The following is a 21,397-nucleotide window of genomic DNA, read 5'->3' as shown; positions in this document are numbered from 1 at the left end:
CGAAGGACCTAAGCCGAAAAAATCTAATAGTTTGGAACTCATAGCTTACAAGGCTAAAGCCCAACGAGTATAGCCTACCACCAAGAACATATGAAAACTTCAAATTTTCCAACATTTAGAATTAGGAAAAAAGTTTGCTCCTCTAGCCAATTATTTTGACATTGAATACTTAGCAGACTTAATATTTATACCAATTTGTATGAGAATTTATAATTGTGATATGTAGCAAAGCTTAGAATCGAACACCTATCCACTAACTTTGCTCTAAATCATACTAAGTTTGAATGGGCACAACAAATTGCTGCAACCATAACTCTAAGGCCAAAATAACAATCTTTAGCTTTTAACTTCGATAATAACAAACAACAAAAAACTGCAGCATTAAAAAAAAAGTCAGCAATCCCGAAGGATTATTTGGGGCAAACGCAGAGAGATGGGGACGAATTCGTCCAATCGTGGATCGTAACGGAAATAACCGCCTCGTACGGCACATCAAATAGCTACTGAAGAAAGGAAACCACCTCTGCCTGCAACATCGCCACACGTGGCTCTCTGTGACTGGGGATTCTCCCCTGGAGCGGCGCCAATTTTAGCGCCCTTGCCCCTGGGGGCACTTCTCGGCACTCATCCCTTCGAGAGAGCGAGACCCGAGATTTCTTCTTTCGCCTCTTCCCCACAGAAAGAGGAGAGGAGAGAAGAGAAGAGAGGAGAGAGATGGATTCGGTAATGGTCGCGGAGGCGGTGAAGGACCCAACGGCAGCGGCGGCGGCGCCGGGAAAGAATAACCGCATCCAGGTCTCCACCAACAAGAAGCCGCTCTACTTCTACGTCAATCTCGCCAAGGTCTTTTCCCTCCCTCTCTAGAAATTCGGGTTCTGATCTCTTTCTTAGCCATCCGTTCTTTGGTTAGGAGGATTGGAACATGAATCCCTGCCATGAGTTGATTTCTTGATGGTCTTCTTTAGTTTTCTGAGGCGATCTTTCTTTCATCTCTTGCTACATATTGATTCTTGAGATGAGATCGTTTCTCGATTAGTGGTTTATTCAGGTTCCGGTCGAGTTCAGAATTTTTCTCCCCTCTTCGTTAATCTTTTTTGCTAGTGATTTATGTGTTAGTGGGCTTGTTCTTTCCTTCTCTTCTTTTCTATTCCTTCCTTTTTCTTCTTTTTACTGAATTTTTTTTTCTTGATCTGGATTCTTGCGATGTAAGGGTTGCCATCTCTGTTGTTTCCCTGTTTGGCGATCTACGATTTAAATTTCCATTCTAGGGATACTAATTCTGTGGATTTTTTGGGGACTTATTTCGTTATTATGGAATTAACTTGCAGAGGTTACATGCAGCAGTACAATGAGATCGAGCTCTCTGCGCTGGGAATGGGTATTGGCTTTTTCTTGATCCCATCGCTCCCCGTGTATTTGTATTTTTCCCCATCCATTTTATCTTCAGATATTCCATGAGTAGAACAACAAAAAAGAAGAAGAGAAGAGGATATTAAATAACGTATTGTGAATCTTTTTCTTTTCCTTACATTTTTTGAAATAACTTCTGTAAATAATCTCTTATTGGTATTTTCTAATAATTGGTTTCAGGGTTTCCTTGATTCGATCTGTTCAATGTGTCTTTCAATGTGTTCTATCTTGCATGTCTTTTTTTCTTTTTTTTGGTACAGTATACTGCCTATCTTTTAATCTCTTGAATTTAGAAATAGTGATCTGGTTGGTAGTGTTGCTGGAATTTGGACCCAGAGGTAACCGTGGACCAAGGAGGAGGAGCTCCAGCTGGCTTGGCGGCGAACGGCTGTCTCCAGCGGACCTACAAGAAGTCGGTGACCGGGGTTTCCGGCACCGATCCTCCGATGCTTAAGTCAGAGGGGTTTTTTTTATGGGAAGAAATAGTGCAGAGGAATGATATAAGGACGTATTGGCTGGGGCTGAAGAAGAGATCTCCTCCCTAGAGCTCTCTCCCCTTTTTATAGGGGGTGTAGCGGTTTCCTGCGATCGGGTGTGATTGCGTGAATTAATAAGTTACCATAACGGTCCGAGATTTCGGGCTAGCTGGCGATCCGTTGAGATCGGGTGCATTCAAATGTTGACAGCTGTTGAGGCGGAGATCGCGGGATTTGATCCCGGATATGGAGGGCTTGATTTTCGGTGTGGTGGGGAGGTTTGCTTCTCCCTTTGACTGGGTCTTTCCTAGTCATGAGGTCGACCGGGCTCAACTCTACCGAGACTGTGCCTGCAAAGGTCATGTCGAGATCGAGGTCGTGAGCTTTGTAGTTGTCGATGCCGAGACTGGGTGCTCTAAGGTCGGGCGCTCTGAGAGCATGTTCGCCGTTGTTGCATTCACCATTGAGTGCCGGCGGTTTGACCACGCGCTTTGGGTGATCCATTTTTCCCCCAACAGGTAGCATTGGTGGTCGGATAATAGGTTTTTACGGATACCACTGCTGTCACACCCCTGGCTTTGGCGCGCGCGGGCTCTGCCATGCGCAGGGCGTGGCAATGGGCACACGGCCGGGCAGAGCGAGGAAGTGTGCGGCGGAGCACACGCGAGTGGCCAAAGGCCGGCGCTGGCCTGTGCACCGGCTGGGCGTAGGAGGCGCACAGCCGGGCCAGGCGCCGGGGCGTGCACAGGCGTATGCACGCAGGATGGCCACGGGCGCGCAAAAGGCGAGCCGAGCACTTGGCCGTGGCCAGGCCTTGTGCGCACTGCACAGTGCGCAGGTTACAGCGCAAACGGCAGTGGCCCTGTGCAGCGGAGACAGGCCGGATCCAGCCTGTGCACCGGGGCGCATGCAGCGGAGACGTGCGCGGACGCTGGCTCATGCGCAAAGGCGCGCGTCGATGGGCTAAGCGTGGAGGCCAAGAGAGCGCGCGGGGCGCGTAGGCGTCGGCCACCTGCAGGCCGTGCACGGCGCACGGATGGGCGGACGCTGCGGCGTGCGAATGAGGCGCACGCACCAGGCCTCGGGACGGCATGCGCAGAGGACGCGTGCCTAGTCTTGGTCGTGAGCAGACCGTGCGCAGGAGCGCGCGCGGCCAGGCCGAGCAGAGAAGTGCGCGCGCGGTGCGTGCACACAGTCGGCGGGCCATGTGCGGGCGTGCGCATGGCAGATCGGCGCTGGCGCGCGCGGAGCGCGCGCAGAGGAGCTGGACCGCGCGCATGTGCGCGCGCGGCCAGATGAGCTCAGGGCCGGGCCTTGCGCCAGGGCAGTGCGCGGGGCGCACGGTAGGAAGGACGCGAGGGCCGCGCAAGGGGCGCGTGGCCGAGGCCAGATCCTGACCAGCGTGCGCGCGGGGCGGGCACGCGCAGTGACGGCGGGCCGGGCGCAGGGCGCTCGGTGGATCAGCAGGGCCGCGCACAAGTGCGCGCGCGGCCGAGTTACAACAGCGCGAAGGGCGCGCGGGGCGCGCTGAAGCCCAAGAAGGCCGCGCGCAGGTGCGCGCGCGGTCGAGCGACCAAGGCTAGAGCAGTGCCCGGGCGGGCCACTACTGCGCGCAGGCAGGCGCGCGCAAGAAGCCGCGGGCGCAGGAGCGCGCCCGCCCAGTCTGGCGCAGGGCGATGGCCGCGCGCAGGCGCGCGCGCGGCCGAGCCTGGGCGCGCGCGCGCGGGCAAACCAGGGCGCCGGGCGGCCCTGGGCGGCGGGGCAGACAGCTGCACATGGGCTGTACCCTCAGCAGGCCGCAAGCCGGCAGTCACATGGGTTGTCCATGGACACTTGGCAGGCTGCGATGCATTGAGCGGTGGCTGGGCAGGCTGCTGGGCAGCTGGGCAGGAGGAAGCACATTTCTCAACCGCCAAGGAAGCACAAATCCGGGTGAAAGGCCTATTGACCAATGGGAGGCCGTGGAGGGCTTGCACACGGATTGGTTCAGCTTGAGGGAGGCTGCAACCAGCCGGCTAAGGGTAGGCTATAAAAGGGCCCTAGCCGGATGCATGAAGAGGATTTTGGCTGAGGTCTTGTGGTAGGATTCTAGCCAAAGGGAGTTGGAAAAAAGAGAGCTTGGAGGCTTGGGCGGGGCTACTTTTGGGGCTGTTTTGAGGGTCGCCAAAGGAGCGCCGGGCCACCTGGCCCTTGGCCAAAAGGGGCTTGGCCAAGGCATGTTTGGCAGAGGCCAAAGAGGAGGCTTCCTTGCGGAAGTCTTGTGAGCCAAGGGAGGGTTCCTTGGCCGACCACTTTGGGGTTCCTTGGAGGCTTCGGGAGGAAAGCCTAGGCCTAAGTGCGGGCTGAAGGGGAGTTCGAAAGAGGTGAGCTATCCTTGTACATGCGTCCGCCAAATGGAGTTTTGTGAGGGTTCTATTTGGGGTTGGGGGCCAAGGTTTGTTGGGGGTTTTTAGAGGGGCCAATGTGGTGGCTATCTCCTCGGCTTTTGAGGAGGGATTTGTGTTGGTATGTGCAATACAAGCCTTCTTTCCCCTAAAAGGACTTGTGCCTATGTGTGTGCTTGGTAGGATAGGATCTTGGCAAGGGTTTTAGCCGAGCCAAGATGCATGCGGGGGTTGATCCGGCCTTGGCGCATGCAAGAGGCTGACTAGTGGTGGGTAGCCAACTCCACACTAGTGCCGCACACTGAAAAGAGGGAGAACTCAAAGGGAAAAAAATTGGTTACTCCATTCCGACCTTTTCAAGGGTGTGACAGATGGTATCAGAGCCGCCTTGGGAGCGGTTCCTGGAGGACTCATTGGCGGCAGCTCATGGCACAGTCCGCAGGAGGCGCACAGCAGCCTTGATGGCAGGACGGCAGCATCCCAGGCCTTGGCGGGTGGCCAAGGCAGGGCAAAACCTGGGCGCAGCCCTTGGCAGGCGGCCAAGGCAGTGCCCAGGCCACTGTGCAGCCAGGCCGTGCACAGGAGAGCTCACGGCACGCCCAGGCCAGACCGGGGACGGCGCGCGGGGCGCGCGCATGGATTCTTGGCCACAGCAGAAGGCCGAGGCGCGCAGGGCTGCTGGGCATGGTGTAGTTCCGTCGGCCATCAGGCTGGCCAGGCCCAGCGTGCGCCCAGGTTGGGCGAGCGGGCAGGCTGCGCGTGTGTCGCGCAGTAGAGCGGAGGGGCCGGCCACGAGGAGGAGTTCTTGACGGTGGACTTGGACGATCGTCCGGGTATGGGACCGGGAGAAAGGTCCAAGGCCGCGGGCTTGACCCCATTTTCGTGTATGGGACCGAAGGTGTGGGCAAAGGCCGCGGACGGGTGAGGCAACGAGAGGTAAAGGTCCACCATCCGGGTTGCCTTGAGGGGAGCCGTCGACTTCTTCCGCCGGGGGAGGATTGTCACACCCCTGGCTTTGGCGCGCGCGGGGCGTGCGCGGGCTCTGCCATGCGCAGGCCGTGGCAATGGGCGCACGGCCGGGCAGAGCGAGGAAGTGTGCGGCGGAGCACACGCGAGTGGCCAAAGGCCGGTGCTGGCCTGTGCACGGGCTGGGCATAGGAGGCGCACAGCCGGGCCAGGCGCCGGGGCGTGCACAGGCGTATGCACGCAGGATGGCCACGGGCGCGCAAAAGGCGTCCAGAGCACTTGGCCGTGGCCAGGCCTTGTGCGCACTGCACAGTGCGCAGGTTACAGCGCAAACGGCAGTGGCCCTGTGCAGTGGAGACAGGCCGGATCCAGCCTGTGCATAGGGGCGCACGCAACGGAGACGTGTGCGGACGCTGGCTCATGCGCAAAGGCGCACGTGGATGGGCCAAGCGTGGAGGCCAAGAGAGCGCGCGGGGCTCATAGGCGTCGGCGACCTGCAGGCCGTGCACGGCGCATGGAAGGGCGGACGCTGCGGCGTGCGAAGGAGGCGCACGCACCAGGCCTCGGGACGGCATGCGGACGGGCGAGGCAACGAGAGGTAAAGGTCCACCATCCGGGTTGCCTTGAGGGGAGCCGTCGACGAGGGCGTCGACTTCTTCCGCCGGGCGAGGATTGTCACACCCCTGGCTTTGGCGCGCGCGGGGCGTGCACGGGCTCTGCCATGCGCAGGCCGTGGCAATGGGCGCACGGCCGGGCAGAGCGAGGAAGTGTGCGGCGGAGCACACGCGAGTGGCCAAAGGCCGGCGCTGGCCTGTGCACGGGCTGGGCGTAGGAGGCGCACAGCCGGGCCAGGCGCCGGGGCGTGCACAGGCGTATGCACGCAGGATGGCCACGGGCGCGCAGAAGGCGTGCCGAGCACTTGGCCGTGGCCAGGCCTTGTGCGCACTGCACAGTGCGCGGGTTATAGCGCAAACGGCAGTGGCCCCGTGCAGTGGAGACAGGCCGGATCCAGCTTGTGCACAGGGGCACACGCAGCGAAGACGTGCGCGGACGCTGGCTCATGCGCAAAGGCGCGCATGGATGGGCCAAGCGTGGAGGCCAAGAGAGCGCGCGGGGCGCGTAGGCGTCGGCCACCTGCAGGCCGTGCACGGCGCACGGAAGGGCGGACGCTGCGGCGTGCGAAGGAGGCGCACGCACCAGGCCTCGGGATGGCATGCGCAGAGGACGTGTGCCTAGTCTTGGCCGTGAGTAGACCGTGCGCAGGAGCGCGCGCAGCCAGGCCGAGCAGAGAAGTGCGCGCGCGGCGCGTGCACACAGTCGGCGGGCCGTGCGCGGGTGTGCGCACGGCAGATCGGCGCTGGCGCGCGCGGAGCGCGCGCAGAGGAGCTGGACCGCGCGCGTGTGCGCGCGCGGCCAGATGAGCTCAGGGCCGGGCCTTGCGCCAGGGCAGTGCGCGGGGCGCACGGTAGGAAGGACGCGAGGGCCGCGCAAGGGGCGCGTGGCCGAAGCCAGATCCTGACTAGCATGCGCGCGGGGCGTGCACGTGCAGTGACGGCGGGCCGGGCGCAGGGCGCTCGGTGGATCAGCAGGGCCGCGCACAAGTGCGCGCGCGGCCGAGTTGCAGCAGCGCGAAGGGCGCGCGGGGCGCGCCCAAGCCTAAGAAGGCCGCGCGCAGGTGCGCGCGCGGCCGAGCGACCAAGGCTAGAGCAGTGGCCGGGCGGGCCACTGCTGCGCGCAGGCAGGCGCACGCAAGAAGCCGCAGGCGCAGGAGCGCGCCCGCCAAGTCTGGTGCAGGGCGATGGCCGCGCGCAGGCGCGCGCGCGGGCGAACCAGGGCGCCGGGCGGCCCTGGGCGGCGGGGCAGACAGCTGCACATGGGCTGTCCCCTCAGCAGGCCGCAAGCGGGCAGTCACATGGGTTGTCCATGGACACTTGGCAGGCTGCGGTGCATTGGGCGGTGGCTGGGTAGGCTGCTGGGCAGCTGGGCAGGAGGAAGCACATTCCTCAACCGCCAAGGAAGCACAAATCCGGGTGAATGGCCTATTGACCAATGGGAGGCCGTGGAGGGCTTGCACACGGATTGGTTCAGCTTGAGGGAGGCTGCAACCAGCCGGCTAAGGGTAGGCTATAAAAGGGCCCTAGCCGGATGCATGAAGAGGATTTTGGCTGAGGTCTTGTGGTAGGATTCTAGCCAAAGGGAGTTGGAAAAAAGAGAGCTTGGAGGCTTGGGCGAGGCTACTTTTGGGGCTGTTTTGAGGGTCGCCAAAGGAGCGCCGGGCCACCAGGCCCTTGGCCAAAAGGGGCTTGGCCAAGGCATGTTTGGCAGAGGCTAAAGAGGAGGCTTCCTTGCGGAAGTCTTGTGAGCCAAGGGAGGGTTCCTTGGCCGACCACTTTGGGGTTCCTTGGAGGCTTCGGGAGGAAAGCCTAGGCCTAAGTGCGGGCTGAAGGGGAGTTCGAAAGAGGTGAGCTATCCTTGTACATGCGTCCACCAAATGGAGTTTTGTGAGGGTTCTATTTGGGGTTGGGGGGCCAAGGTTGGCTGGGGGTTTTTAGAGGGGCCAATGTGGTGGCTATCTCCTCGGCTTGTGAGGAGGGATTTGTGTTGGTATGTGCAATACAAGCCTTCTTTCCCCTAAAAGGACTTGTGCCTATGTGTGTGCTTGGTAGGATAGGATCTTGGCAAGGGTTTTAGCCGAGCCAAGATGCATGCGGGGCTTGATCTGGCCTTGGCGCATGCAAGAGGCTGACTAGTGGTGGGTAGCCAACTCCACACTAGTGCCGCACACCGAAAAGAGGGAGAACTCAAAGGGAAAAAAAAATTGGTTACTCCATTCCGACCTTTTCAAGGGTGTGACAACTGCTGATTTTGTTAGACCCGTGTTTTTAGTTGCAATTTTTTTTGCTCCACAAGTATTTTCTCGTATATAATTTCATAGATTATCTACTTGTTATATAAATAATTTTTTTTTACATGAATACCCTCCCAAATAACGAATTTTATATAAATATCCTCTCAAATTGATATTTGCATGTATCCTTGTAAAATATTTGCCTTGCTATTCTATCCTTTTCTTAGCCTTATTTTTGCATATGTATCCACACCATCAAACACCGTTAAAAAATTAACGGTTTCAAATTAAAATAACTAAAATATTCTTAATGGGTAGATGTGCAAAAAAAACAACAACATTTATAACACAATCATGATGGAAAACAAAAAAGTAATTTCAAAATTTTATTTAATTTTTACTTAAAATAAAATTATTTTTATTAACGGTGCTAGAAGAACCTGTTATATTAGGGGCATTTGGGCAAAAACAATATTTCATAGGAGTACAGAAATAAATATAAATTTGAAGAGGGTATTCAAGTAAATTTAATTTTTTAGAAGGATATTCATATAAAAGAACCCCATAAATAATGCCAAATATCAGATTGTTACTGCTTGACTTCAGATAATCAAGTTTTTATATATGTCAACAATTGGATTGGTGGCTGTTTCACATTTATGGAATCTATGTTTTTAGTCGCCATTTCTTTCTTAAACCTTTTTGAATCTTTAAGTATAGTTTCCTGGATTATATTCTTGCGTTAGAAATAATATCAAAATCCATACCGTGTCGTCTTGATTTACACTTAATGAAGTGAAGAAAGCAATGCTACCCGGCATGATCACTGATGATTTCTTGATCCTATTTTGGGTGTGTTGAAGCTATTGGCCCCGTTGTTACCGTTGCTGAGATACTGAAGAACAATGGCCAGGCTACTGAGAATAGTAATCATGGCACACGACTTCTCTTCGTAAACCCTGAAACTTGGTAGATTTTTCTCAATGTTTTTTTTTTTTGTGTGCGCGCGCGTGTGTTGTGGCGTGTAATGGGAACAGAGATTCTGACATCGACTGTTGGCACCAAAGATGAGACAAAGGGCCGCCTTGTCCGGAAAGCCTAGGTGCCATTTCTGGATTATGCTGCCAATTTATTTGAAATATGCAAGGAAATGTGTTGCGATTTACCGTTAGCTCTTTGAATGTAGATCGAGATACTGCTGGGGGGGACAGAGAACTCCAATGATGCTGCAACCACTGCCAAAGTCGGTGAGAGCAAGGCTGCCAACGAAGACACCAAGGAAGAAAGTAAAGAAGAAACCAAGGAATGATCGGGAAGCGTTATCTCGCCGTGTCTCCCATCCATCATTCTTCTGTGTGCAGAGTCCTTATCAGATAGAGCAGGGGATTATTCCAGTCAGTGCTTCTGACATGGACACAGCATAGTATATATACTGCATTGGTTTTCATTTCTTCTCAGTTTACTCTTTCTCCAGCTGCTTGTGAGCTTGAGATTCTACTCAGAATGCCTGTGTTTTTGATGTTCAAGTGATACTCGTACTGTCTGAGATTTGTATCTGATTTTGCCCTCGAGATGATTGGTGCTGACCAATGGTTCCTAGAGATTATAGTGTTTGTTCTCTGGGAAATTTGAACTATTAAATTCAATGCCATGCTTATTGATTCAGTAGTTCATGATGTTCCTATTGATTGCTTGACAGCATCCACTAGCAGCTGTTTTCTCCGCCTAATGTCCGGCCATTTAGGGTCTGGGTGGCGATGAGAACTCCGGATCATCTGAACTAGCCTAGCAAATTCCGAAGCCATAAGAGCTTTTTGGGGAAGATCAGCTGCCACCATGACCCTGTCGGGCTTCGGGGACCAACCTAAAGAAAGAAAACAAGAGATTGTATTGAAGTTGAACTCTCTTGATAATTCCTAGAGTCGTGGCTGGGCCGTTATTTATAAGCACTGTAGCAATTTACAAGGCCTTGAGATAAGGAAGGAAAAGATAATTACAAGATTGATAGTTGAGAGATTTTAGGAAGGAAAGATTGGAAGACTAGCCGTTGAGAGATTTTAGGAGATTACACTTCTAGCTATTGGATAGATTGTAGGAGGCGTGGCTGCTTATCTTGAAAAGTTTGCATTGGCATTTGCTGGTTTGGAAAACTAGCCATTGGAGTCATTGGTTTGGGAAGAGGATTCATCGCTAATTAGATTTTAGGAGATTACACTTCTAGCTGTTGGAGAGATTGTAGGAGGCATGGCTGCTCATCTTGGAAAGTCTGCGTTGGCATTTGCTGGTTTGGAAAACTAGCCGTTGGAGTCATTAGTGTGGGAGGAGGATTCATTGCTAATACTCCCCCACAGATTGAGCTGATCTATGAGGTTCAGTTTGGTGCGTAGTTAATCAAGGTCAAAGCGGGAGACGGGCTTAGTGAAAATATCAGCTACTTGAGAGGAAGAGGACACATGCTGAGTGTAAAGTAGACCAAGAGCAACTCGTTCCCTGACATAGTGGTAGTTGATCTCAATGTGTTTACTTCGGGCATGGAGCACAGGGTTATAAGTTAGGTAGAGAACGCTAAGTTTGTCACAAAACAGTGTGGGAATCATGGGCAATGGAACACCAAGGTCGCGAAGGAGAGGTGTCAACCATATTAATTCTGCAGTAGTGTGTGCTATGGAGTTGGAGTGAAGACGGATGCCCATGGTGGTTGTGCCTTGCACATAACGAAGAATACGCTTAACCAGTTGGTAGTGGGCTTTAGTAGGAGTGTGCATGAATTGAGATACGAAGTTGACATTGAAGGCTAAATTCGGCCTGGTGAGAGTGAAGTATTGAAGGGCACCGACAATACTACGATAATGGAAAGGATCGAAGAAGGGTGTAGATCTCCTAGAATCCTTCATCTTCGAAATCATAGGTGTTGCCATGGGTTTGCAATCCATCATCTAGGCATGATTAAGAATATCGAGAGCATAATTGGTCTAAGACAACACTAAACCGTCAGTAGCATAGTGTTGGGATTTGTATCCTAAATGTCAATCGTTAGCATATTGATGATTGAATTTTATAAATGAATTGATAAATTAATAAAGTGTTATTTGACATTATTCATCATTTCATTGTACATCTTCAAATGAACTCTTACATGATGAAGTCCTCAGGACTTATTTTATGATAAAGAAAGATTTATCTTCAAGTCCTTAAAACTGTTCGCGATCAAATGATATGTTGTTACTACGACGACAGCATTATCGAGATTAGGTCATTGTGTGACATATACGTTGGTTATCCTCTTAACCAAGGAGTGTGGATGCACTGGTATGCCACATAGGTGAAGTGTAGGAGTACATTTCACTGAACGTGACTATTTTCGGAACGCTGTACTGTCAAGAGATGTTCCGAGTAGATATGGGTATAAGTTTGATCTTCTGACCTGAGACCGTAACCTATGACTAGCAAGCAACTCATTGTACTTTGGTACCGAACTACCTGAATTTCTAATTCAGTGACGGAAGGTCACTGGGTGCAGTCAAGTACTTGCATAGTCAGTTGTGAGTCGAGATGGACTTGACCCCCCCTGAAAATAGAAGATAATGTCTTGTGATTTATTTAGCAAAACCTTGGCCAGGGTAATCCCAGTGAGGAGTCACGAGATATCTAAAGTTAATCAAATAATGGATGTACTAATTATAGGGTTGACAGTGAGCTCTAAGTCATCCTGGCATTAGGAGTCAAAGGGATGAATTATACGGTAACCATAGTCCAAAAGTTCTTGAATGTTGCTTTGCAATCATTCGGTCTATCCGGACGTTGGGTACCATTGCTAGATGGTCATTTCGATTAGTATAAAAAGTTGTTCTTGTGCTACCGGCTTAGATTCGAACCAATGGGGTCACACGCATAGAAGTTTTTAGGTTGATCAAATGGCTGATTGATGATTAAGAATCATTCAAGGATAATTTGGTCAATTCGATTGACAAATTATCCTAAGCAAAAGTTGTATTAAAATAATTATTGAATTATTGGAGGATTAATTAGCAATTAGATTGCTAATGAACTCAATTTGATTGAGTAATTGGGCTTAGGTTGAGCCAAATTGAATAGGATTCAATTTGGGCTGCATCAGGGTTTGACCTAATTGGATTGGGTTCAACCTAAGTAGATTGAGCTTGACCCAATTGGATTGGGATTGATCCAAATCAATTAGAAGACCTTATTTGATGAGGATTATGAGTCCAAATAATCAGAATTGGATAAGAAGAAGAATTCCTAAATTTTAGGAACCCATCCTTATCTTCTTGGGGAAGAATGACATCTTGATTTATCCCCAATATTTTCCATACCTATCCTCTTTATTTTTGGCCAAAAATTGGCGTGAGAAGAGAGAAGGCGTGGGGCTATATTTTATATAAAAATGGCGCCTCAAATCTTCCTAAAAAGATTTAGATGAATTTCCTAATTTGTAGGAATTGCATGGGGCATGAAATAGGGTGGTCTGCGGCTGAACTTTGGATACATGAATTCCTATCTTTTAGGGATCCAAAATCATCAGAATTTTTTGGGAATTTTATCAGCCAAATTAATTGGCTAAATTAGGTATGAGGCGTGGGGGGATCTTTTGGCTATAAAAGACCCCCATGCCTAGGGTTCAAGAAATACAATATTTAGAGGTTTCAGAAAATTCTGAAAAAATTCTCTGAGGGCCTCCATCTCTTCTTCTCCTTCTTCCTCATGTCCATCCTCCATCTTCTTGAAGAACAATCAAAGGTTGAGTGTTTAGAAGGAGAAAGCTTTAGCCATTGCAACGTTCCTACACGAGCTAGCACTCCCGCGGAAGACGATCTACCTAGGGCTTCGTGTGTGTAATAACCCCAAATTTTTTTCTTTTTTTTACATAAAGAAGGATAGAATAGTCCTTAAAATTGATATAAGGGGTAAAATTGGAAGGAATCAAAAGTTAATGGCATAACAGTAGATACGTTGAAGTGTTAGGGGCAAAATGGGAATTTAATAATTTTAAACAAAGGGTGAACATTGCTTGATGTGATTTAAATAGGGGGTTTAGGGTGCTGTGGCGGTGGGATTAAACAGAGAGGGAGACACAGAGAAAAGAAGAAGAGGAGGTCTCAGGCGGTGAAGAAGAAGAAGAAAAAGAAGGGGAAATAAAGGAAGAAGAAGAAGATGAAGAAGAAGAAGGAGGAGGAGGGAAGACGAGAGAAAAAAAGTGGTGAGTACCCCATCCCTACCTAGTCCCCTAATGGAATTGAGGCTGTAAAGAGGTTAGATAGGGGTTTTAGAGGTGGTTAAGAGAGAGAGAATCGGATTTCGGCAAGATTTTCTGAGACTGCGGAAAACCTGTGTCGAAGTTCTGATTTCAGCTAATTGTTTTGAGAGTCAATCAGCCTCCGATGGTGATGCATGTCACCATTTTGGAAACCCCTATAAGTGTAGAATAGTAGGTATAAATTTTATAGAGTTTGGAGTTTGGAAAGTAGATCAAACCTAGGATGAAGTAACCGGTTGTCGGTCCGGGTTACTGTTCATATAGGTGGGAAAATAAGGAATTTCATGCCATAATAGGGTATTAAGCCTAGATTAGGCTAAGGGGGACCTTGTACTCATGCAAGGGAGTCGTGCAGTTTGGCACGGGGGATCATGTTTTCTTAAAGATCTCTCCTATGAAAGGAGTAATGAGGTTTGGAAAGAGGGGCAAGCTTAGTCTCCGATACATTGGCCCCTTTGAGATACTAGACAAGGTTGGCAATGTATCTTACAAATTAGCACGGCCTCCAAACCTCAGCCATGTGCATCTAGTATTTCTTATATCTATGCTTCGAAAATATGTGCCGGATCCATCCCATGTGCTACCAGTGCAGGAAGTTACAGTAGAGGGAGACCTTTCTTATGAAGAACTTCCTGTAGCTATTCTTGATACTTAGATCAGGAAGCTGAGAAATAAAGAAATATGTATGGTGAAGGTTCAATGGCACCGGCACAATGTTGATGAGTGCACTTGGGAGTCGGAGCAGAATATGAAGAGCATGTACCCTCATCTCTTTGAGTAATCAGGTAATTTACTCTTTTAAATTTGAGGACGAATTTTATATAAGGGGGAGGATGTAATAACCTCAAACTTTTTTTTTTCTATATAAAGAAGGATAGAATAGTTCTTAAAATTGATATAAGGGGTAAAATTGGATGGAATCAAAAGTTAATGGCATGACAGTAGATACGTTGAAGTGTTAGGGGCAAAATAAAAATTTAATAATTTTAAACAAAGGGTAAACAATGCTTGATGTGATTTAAATGGGGGGTTTGGGGTGCTGTAGCGGTGGGATTAAACAGAGAGGGAGACATAGAGAAAAGCAGAAGAGGAGGTCTTAGGCGGTGAAGAAGAAGAGGAAAAAGAAGGGGAAATAAAGGAAGAAGAAGAAGAAGAAGAAGAAGAAGAAGAAGAAGAAGAAGAAGAAGAAGAAGAAGGAGGGAAGACAAGAGAAAAAAAGTGGTGAGTACCCCATCCCTACCTAGTCCCCTAATGGAATTGAAGCTATAAAGAGATTAGATAGGGGTTTTAGAGGTGGTTAAGAGAGAGAGAATCGGATTTCGGCAAGATTTTCCGAGACTGCGGAAAATCTGTGTCGAAGTTCTGATTTCAGCGAATTATTTTGGAGGTCAATCGGCCTTCGATGGTGATGCATGTCACTATTCTGGAAACCTCTATAAGTGTAGAATATTAGGTATAAATTTCATAGAGTTTGGAGTTTGGAAAGTAGATCAAACCCGGGATGAAGTAATCGGCTGTCGGTCCGGGTTACTGTTCATCTGGGTGGGAAAATAAGGAATTTCATGCCATAATAGGGTATTAAGCCTAGATTAGGCTAAGGGGGACCTTGTACTCATGCAAGGGAGTCCCTAATACACATAAATGATGAGTTAATTAATAGAAAAAAAGAAAAAGAAAAGAAAAGATTTAGAGAAGGGGGAGTTGAGTCAATTAAAGTTTCTATGCTTATGATTGATACATAGATTATGATTGTACCTTGCACCATGAGCATTCTTAATTCATTTTCATGAATGCCGCCAAGTGTGAATTGATTTCACTTGAGCATATTGATTGTTATTGTAGTAGATTTCTCTATAATCTTGTTTCTGCATGCTTGATTATTTTGTACATGCATTTGAGGGAACATTGAGAGGAATTACAAGGGTTAAAAGAGTAATCAAATTGATTCTGAGTTGTGAAATGACTTCTTTTGTAAATTGAATTCATTTTCTCTATTTCAAAGACTTGTAGAGCCCTTTTCAGTGGTATATTGAATTGCATTGCACTCCCTTGACTCCTCGCTCCCAACCCTGATGTTAGTTTATGATTGAATTGTGGTCGAGTGAGTGGTAGTCTTGATTATACTCCTTTATAGTTGAGTATTGTGAAGGTGTATTATGTCATTTATGCATGGCTTGGCAGTATCTACAGGATACCTATAGTCGATGGGGTTAGACATCGGCCTATATGCACATAGTTGTCCCCTGAGTGGACGCAACCCAGTTCCTTCCTAAGGAGGATACGGTCCTAAGCATAGGATCGGCCGGTGCTGCGACTTATATCTGCTTGTGCCGGACATAATAAGACCCCGCGAGGTGCAGTATGGCTTGCCGCCGGGCAAAGTAAGACCCCGCGAGGTGCCGTTTAGTATTCAGATATAAGATGATTTTATGAATTTCTGTTCTGAATACTGGCCAGCATTTACATGATCAGTGTGGTGTCTTATTCTGCATATACATGTGATAGTAGGAAGTTGTTGTGGTTCGCCTGCGGTGTAAGACCCACCTTCCGATAGCTGTCTAGTGATGACTTCGCATATTAATACCCTAATTTACACAATTCAGTGTTATGATTTGTTGAGCATGTTCATGATGTATCATTCATGTGTATTTGATTATTCTATATATGCTCCAGATGAGTTGATTGTGATTATGGTGATACTGTGATGATTTACTCCATATTTTTTATGTTGAGTTATGTGTATCCTGTTATTGATGACTGCTCATATGTTCTTGAGATTTCACCTCGAGCCATAATTATGTCTTGTCTCATGTGCATAGTACTCTCTACTCCACTCACTGAGTATTCATATACTCACTTCCTAGTTGATATCCTTGTTGCAGGATGATGCTAAAATAAAACTGTTCTCCCAAGTGCAGGAGATTCGCACAAGTAGTATAACTCGGAAGTCCGAGGTCGATTCCTCAGAGAACGATCTATGGATTATTAGCGTAATCTCAGATTAATTAATTCAGTTAATTTGTTGATTAAGATGATGTTTTGCAAATAGAAAACAAATCAATACACAGAGAATCAAAGTATGGATAGATTAAGATGGAGTAGGGATCTGGAATCCCCCTTGATAATTTTGCATTCAAGAAATAAATTCTTCGATTCTTGATTAAAGATATCAATGTAAGATAGATCAAAGCATGGGATATATTTTAGGGGCATATGAACTCTATTTCTAAGCATTTATCGTGCCTATTACATCAACGACAAATCAAATACTAAAGCGGTCCACATGTCGATCAACATAAACCATTAAAGAACTATCTACAAAATAATTATGCAAGAATCCATAATATATTGGAAATATAAATCTATAAGAATTAAAGGTTTAGAATTTACTTCAATGATAGCAATACATCAAGGGTTCCTCCATCACCCTTCACCTAAAGGATTAGCTAGCCATCAACATCAAAGACTCTCCCCTGTTACTCCTCTCTCTATTTTTTTTCTTTTTTTCTTTTCGGAAACAGGGCATCCCCTGTTTCCTTCTTCTCTTTTTTTTTTCAACCCCTGCAGGCGAGGCGGCCCCGCTCCTCTCTTCCTTTTTTTTTCGAATGAGAGCCCCTCATCTTGTTCTTCCTCCACCCCTTCTTATAGATTGCCGGAGCATGGAGTGGAGGAGAAGCGGGTGCGGGATCTCGGGAGGTAGATCCGTGAACGTTGGAGGCCGCCACGGGATTGACGGGAGGAAGCTGTGGAGGTGATTGCGGGCGGAGGCGTGCGTTCATGAGGAGCTCGGATGTGGGTCCGGCAGATGGCGAGAGCACGGGAGAAGCGGACACGGTGGAGACGGGATGCTGGGACGTGTTGCAGATCTGGTTGTGCGAGAGGAGTGGACGGCCGGAAAGAAGCTGGGCGGTGGCAGACGGCCGGGCGGTGATCGCGGGCTCGCGGGAGCTGTGGAGGTGATCGCGGCTGCTGGAAGGTCCGGGAGATGATCGTGGACCGCTGTGGAGGAGGTGGATGCTTGGGAGGCCTGATGCAGAAAGATTTCCTCGCGGATGCTATGGAGGAGAACGCAGATGACGTGCGGATGCCGGAGGTGATCGCGGACGCGGACGACGTGCGGGTGCTGGAAATTCGAAAGATCGCTGGGGATGAAGCTTGGACTCGTGGACGGTTTGGGATGCTTGGATGCGGAAACAAGGGAGCCGATCGCGGTTGAGGATGACGCGCGGACGCTGCTGGGAGGCGGACGGACGCTGGCGGATGACTGGGTGCTGGGATACAGGGTCGCAAGCGGAAGGAGGAAGCTGGGAAGCGCCTTAAACGGGCAGAAGATGAGGGCCTTGATCGCGGGATCTGGATGAGGGGTTGCGGGAGATCAAATCACAGATCCGTTGCGGGCTTTTGGATCCTCCCGGATGATGAAATTAGACCCTTAGTGGATCCATCTTGTGCTGCCTCCGGATGGCTGCCATGTGTCCCTCGGGTGCAAGTGTGCTCGACCAGGTTCAATTCTATTCCAGTGTAATCAGGCTTGAAGTCAACCAAATGCACATTTAAACTCTGATTTACGATAATCTGTGCCAAATAAAATATAAAATTAATGCAGCCTTTTTATCATTATTTGTTAGCAATAAAATTAATTTAAGCAACGTGTATAACGCACTTTTATGCTCTCATCATACCCCCCAACTAGCTTATTGCTAGTCTCTAGCAATTCAGAGTAAATAATAACATGAGAGTACAAAAAAAGTGTTGGTCAAGACATAAAACTAAGATATGTACCCACTTTCGTAGGGCATCACGATTGCACTTAGCACGTGCAACAAGCCATTAAACCCCTAGGTTACCCTAGTGGACGAGTGTTGTCTCGTGAGGGTTTTCAAGGATGTTACCCACAAACATCATGAATGATATGAAAGCAATACTGTGAGACCCCGAAACTGGGCCCGGTCCATTTGACCGGCCCAGTCCCAGGTTTCGGCCTCACGTGCGTTGCACGTGAGGCACCGGGATGGAAGGATCCATCCCGAAGAAGGAGGAAGCCCTGTTTTTAGGGCTTCTTCTCCTTCTCTTTGAGGCCACCCGAGTCCTCTCTTCTTCCTTGTGCAGCCGCCCAAGAGGGAGAGAGAGGGAGAGAGAGAGGGAGGGAGCCGTCGGTGCCGGATTTCTTTTTCGGGTGATCTTCTTCCTCTGTTTGCCGCCGGAAGGGAGCCGCCGAATCTTCGCCGGGGCTGAGGTAAGGATTCTAGCTTCACTGCTTTGTTATACCATTTGATAAAAGAAGAAAAAGAAGAAGAAGAAGAGAGAAGGAAAAGGAGGGGGAGGCACCTGTGGCAGTCGGCATGCCTTCGGCCACAGGCGTCGCCGGCCCTCAGTGGCGGCCACCTTGAGGACCGGTGAGCACCACCTTCCCTTGTTCCTCTTCTCTGTTCAGTGAAAACAGAGAAGGAATAGTGGAAGGAGAAAGAGAGAAAGAAAGAAAGAAAGAAAGAAAGAAAGGAGAAGAGAGGGAAGAAGGAGAAGGCCGACTGCTGTGGGCTTTTCCTCTTCTCCCGTGCGCATACCTCCTCCGTGGGAAGGAGAGAGTCGGCCGCCGCGGGTGCCGCCGGCCTCGTCTTGACGTCTCTCGAGCTCGCCGACCTCCCTTTGCGGGAGAAGAAGAAGAAGAAAGAAAGGGGGGAGGAGAAGAAGTCGGGAGAAGAGGAGGAGGAGGAAGAAAAAAAAAATAGAAAGAAGAAAGAAAGAGGGGAAGGAAGAAAGAAGTCGGGAGAAGGTTCTGGAGAAGAGAAGAAAAGAAAAAAAAAAAAAGAAAAGGGAAGGGAAGGAAAGAAAAGAAAAGAAAAAGAAAAGAAAAGAAAAGAAAAGAAAAAGCAAGAAAAAAAAAGAAAAAAAATAAATAAATAAATAAAGGGAGAGGATGGTTTATGGGTATGAACCCGAATCCGAACCCGAACCCGGAGGGGGCTAGACACTTCTGCAGGGTCGGCCCTGGGAGAATGTTAAAATTTAAGTTTTATATATATTGTGATGAATTTTAAAAGAAAAATATGATTTTTGGATATTAGATTCTGCTAGGGATTTGTGAGATTAATTGGATTTGTTGTGGATCGCGTTCGATGTAAGTAATGAACTGCCTTCTCTAGACTATTCATTTATATAATATTATTTTTGCATCAAGTAAATTGTTAATGAATTTATATATGATTTAGGAATCTTACGAGATGATGATTTGAATGAAAAATGGATATGTGATCTGGAATAATATTTTTCGAATTATTGCTATATTTACTGTTCTTGCATCGTATATGCATATTTAGATCGGATTATGATACATGTATTATGTTACCAAAAGAATTTTGATGTGCAGCAGATTTAGAACTCTCAGCCTGGCTATGTTCTGGACCCTGCCAATAGGGGGTTATGCATTGGCAATTCCGGCCCCACCACAGGATATAAGTGTGGTATTCTGGCCCACTCCGCAGGGTATAAGTGCGGTATTCTGGCCCACTCCGCAGGGTATAAGTGCGGTTCTGTTTCTGGCCTAGCCATAGGGTATAAGTGTGGTCGTAGCTAAAGGCTGATGAGATGAATGTGATTTGTTTCGAATCAGATTTATGATTATGTATATGGATATATGAAAAATACGAATTTTAATGAATTTGTGCTTGAAAAGGAATTGATTATGTTATTATGTTGATTTATCGTAATTTGTATTTATATTTTATGTTATTATATGAATTGACTAGTTAAGGTGTTTATTACTTACTGGGCTGTCTAGCTCATTATACAATTTCTTACTGTTTTTACAGATCCGAAGAATTAGCTCGATCCGGGGGTTTTACAATATGGGAGAGCGAATACAAGAATTATGACACAAGTTATCTTAGATTACGTTTTATTTAATTTAATGTTTCATCTTTATTATTCCGCTGCGTATTTAGAATTGTGAGACTTTATAATTTATGTCAGTCAATGGAATAAGATTGCATTTATTTCAGTTGAATTAATTTAGAATTACATAATTGAGGTGTTTTGGTTTAGATGCCTTGCATGCTCGTGGGGAGAGTTTCCTACGGGTGTGCGGCGGTTGGCGCGGACTCCCGGCTCGCGATCTCGGGCCGGGGGCATGACAACTTTTATGGTATCAGAGCATGAATGGATAAATTCTAAGATTAAAAAAAAAAAAAAACTCTGACATGACATGAGTGTAGGTGGGTAGACACTAGGGACATTGGGACGTTAGTTTATGATGATTGTAACAACCATTCTGGCTTCTGATGTGTTGACGACATGTATTAATCTAGTCCCAATATTTATTTCTATTTATTGTCTAACCATACCCACTACTCTTTGTTAGATAACTCATTATACTACTAGAAAGATTAAATAGTTACATAACATTTTTGATTAGTTGTCAAAAGAAGAATATGAACTTTTAAATTTCGAAAGTGTTCACACGGATTAAGACATAATAATGAATGTACCAATAAGTAAGTAATTCTAGGAAAAAAAAAAAATCTAGACTTGACATGGGTATGTTGAGGTTTAAACCAGTGTGTGCAGAGGAAGTGTGGTGAATGGAATTATTTGACATTGGTCAGATAAGACGACTTTGATTTGAAGACTGTTATGACTTGATTTGAAAGAAGTATTTTCTACTCTTGAATTGCATGTACGAAAATTTTGTGGACGAAATTTCTTTTAAGGGAGGAAGGATGTGAGACCCCGGAACTGGGCCTGGTCCATTTGACCGGCCCAGTCCCAGGTTTCGGCCTCACGTGCGTTGCCGTGAGGCACCGGGATGGAAGGATCCATCCCGAAGAAGGAGGAAGCCCTGTTTTTAGGGCTTCTTCTCCTTCTCTTTGAGGCCACCCGAGTCCTCTCTTCTTTCTTGTGCAGCCGCCCAAGAGGGAGAGAGAGGGAGAGAGAGAGGGAGGGAGCCGTCGGTGCCGGATTTCTTTTTCGGGTGATCTTCTTCCTCTGTTTGCCGCCGGAAGGGAGCCGCCGAATCTTCGCCGGGGCTGAGGTAAGGATTCTA

General features: G+C 48.2%; 1 protein-coding gene across 1 annotated transcript; it reads left to right on the top strand.

The window, feature by feature from the left end:
* The first annotated feature begins 309 nt into the window (after nt 1–309).
* Nucleotides 310–10,162, top strand: LOC108510800 (uncharacterized protein At2g34160-like). Its single transcript, XM_088714551.2, has 2 exons — nt 310–843; nt 9,058–10,162. Exons 1-2 carry the CDS (start codon nt 715–717, stop codon nt 9,184–9,186), a joined length of 258 nt encoding a protein of 85 aa, XP_088570677.2. The 5' UTR covers nt 310–714; the 3' UTR covers nt 9,187–10,162.
* Nucleotides 10,163–21,397: the final 11,235 nt, after the last annotated feature.

The sequence above is a fragment of the Phoenix dactylifera genome, chromosome 18 (genome assembly GCF_051530095.1).
Source record: "Phoenix dactylifera cultivar Ajwa chromosome 18, Ajwa_hap1_PhDact_Kaust_v1.1, whole genome shotgun sequence".
NCBI classification, from domain to species: Eukaryota; Viridiplantae; Streptophyta; class Magnoliopsida; order Arecales; family Arecaceae; genus Phoenix; species Phoenix dactylifera.
The sequence above is the reverse complement of the archived record's forward strand: the minus strand, read 5'-3'. Positions and strand labels throughout refer to the sequence as shown.

Bases quoted from the DNA above. Each gene is read 5' to 3' on its own strand.
- LOC108510800 (XM_088714551.2), top strand. From the start codon at position 715: ATGGATTCGGTAATGGTCGCGGAGGCGGTGAAGGACCCAACGGCAGCG. The intron at 844-9,057 runs GTCTTTTCCCTC...GAAACTTGGTAG, and splicing joins TCTACGTCAATCTCGCCAAG to ATTTTTCTCAATGTTTTTTT.